This window comes from Volvox carteri (assembly GCF_000143455.1).
Source record: "Volvox carteri f. nagariensis unplaced genomic scaffold VOLCAscaffold_453, whole genome shotgun sequence".
Lineage (NCBI taxonomy): Eukaryota > Viridiplantae > Chlorophyta > Chlorophyceae > Chlamydomonadales > Volvocaceae > Volvox > Volvox carteri.
The window spans coordinates 1-1,353 of record NW_003307979.1 but is presented as its reverse complement, the minus strand read 5'-3'; the positions used below and the strand labels follow the sequence as shown (position 1 = coordinate 1,353).

The window sequence follows — 1,353 nt, the reverse complement described above, 5'->3', positions numbered from 1 at the left end:
GATATGGTGTCCTCGATTTGGGTGTGGAATGAAGGGTCAAAATGAAGGGATGAAATGAATGTGAATCGAATGTAAATCGAATATAGAATGAAGGCTCCAGGTTCCCAGAGTGCTGCTCACAGCCAAGTAGGAGGTGAGGCTTGCTGTCGTGTGTGGTAGCTGTTACAGCTGCAGCCCTGCTGCAGTAGCATAGGGACGCACTAGCAGAGAACACTCACTCACCGTGCCGCCACGGTGTAGAGTCTGTATTTGGATGACTTCTGGCGGGAGAACAATGGATCTCACATCCACCCAGCCATCCTTGGCGACCCAATCGGAGATGTTGTACTTATTTATGGACGTGTATGTTTCACCACTGTTGATTGGCCTCATGTACACGGAGCCTATCAGGACCTGGCTGGAATCTTTGGGATTGACCCGGGCCGCAAAGCAGTGGCATATCAGCCACTCTCCACATTTCATGGGGTCAGAACGCCAATTATTGCCTGAGGGTCAAGAGAGCAGTAGTCAAGGACTTGCAAAAGAGCTGCAGCATATTGCATATTGCCCCTGCTCACCTGGTTCGAGCAGCTGCATGTTAGCAACCTTTTTGACATGCTTGGTAATTTGCATGGCAATATAGGACGATGCTTTGGTACGAAATGCACTGTCAGTGCCTGGTGCGACAGCAGCCATCTCTGCAAGACTAGCCAGCGCATCCATCGAAACGCCTATAGGTTCTTGGAGCCCTTCGACACTGCTTGCTTTATCCGTCACCGTCGTGAAGATTCTGGCCCACTTCTCGGCTTCCATGTCTTTTCCCAATTTGATGGCAAACGTGATATCTGTGTCATTCTGGATGGAGAGGTAAGAAGTCATCTGCAGTTGCAAGCAGGAGGCCAGGTGAGAGGCCATCACATTGCTGGCCACAATGCCCAGCGCTGCGGCCTGCTGCTTGATTAATGTACTCATAGCCACATTTCAATGTTGCTCTCCATATATGGATAGGTATATACCTGAGCACCAGGGAGCGTGCCAGTGGGTGATTCGCTGAAGGTGAAGAAGTTGTAGTCGTAAATGGCATTATATATAATATACGATACGCCTTATATAGGCCTTTTCAAGGCACCTGTTGATAAATCGTACAGATATCTTGGGCTTATCGCAGGTATACCGCCCGCCCGCCCGCCCGCCCCTACAACAAAGGCCACACTTGGCAAGAGAATATAAGCCCGCCAACTGAGAACAGTTCAGTATTCCTTAATTGAATAAAAGGAATAAAATGCTGTGGCGATAAGCTAAAACAATCAGTGTGTGTGTGGGGTTGTTACAGTGATGGAAAATATAGGTGGCGCGGCGATGCTCACCCGGGTG

At 49.3% G+C, this 1,353-nt stretch overlaps 1 protein-coding gene across 1 annotated transcript; it reads right to left on the bottom strand.

Annotated features, from left to right (window-relative positions):
* Positions 1-221: 221 nt before the first annotated feature.
* On the bottom strand, positions 222-1,084 carry VOLCADRAFT_108705 (uncharacterized protein; the record flags this gene model as incomplete). The annotated part of the gene is made up of 3 exons (XM_002959633.1): positions 996-1,084; positions 558-858; positions 222-485 (listed from the first exon to the last, which is right to left on the bottom strand). Coding segments are annotated over exons 2-3 (564 nt in total), but the record flags the coding sequence as incomplete, so codon positions are not given.
* Between the last annotated feature and the right edge of the window lie 269 nt (positions 1,085-1,353).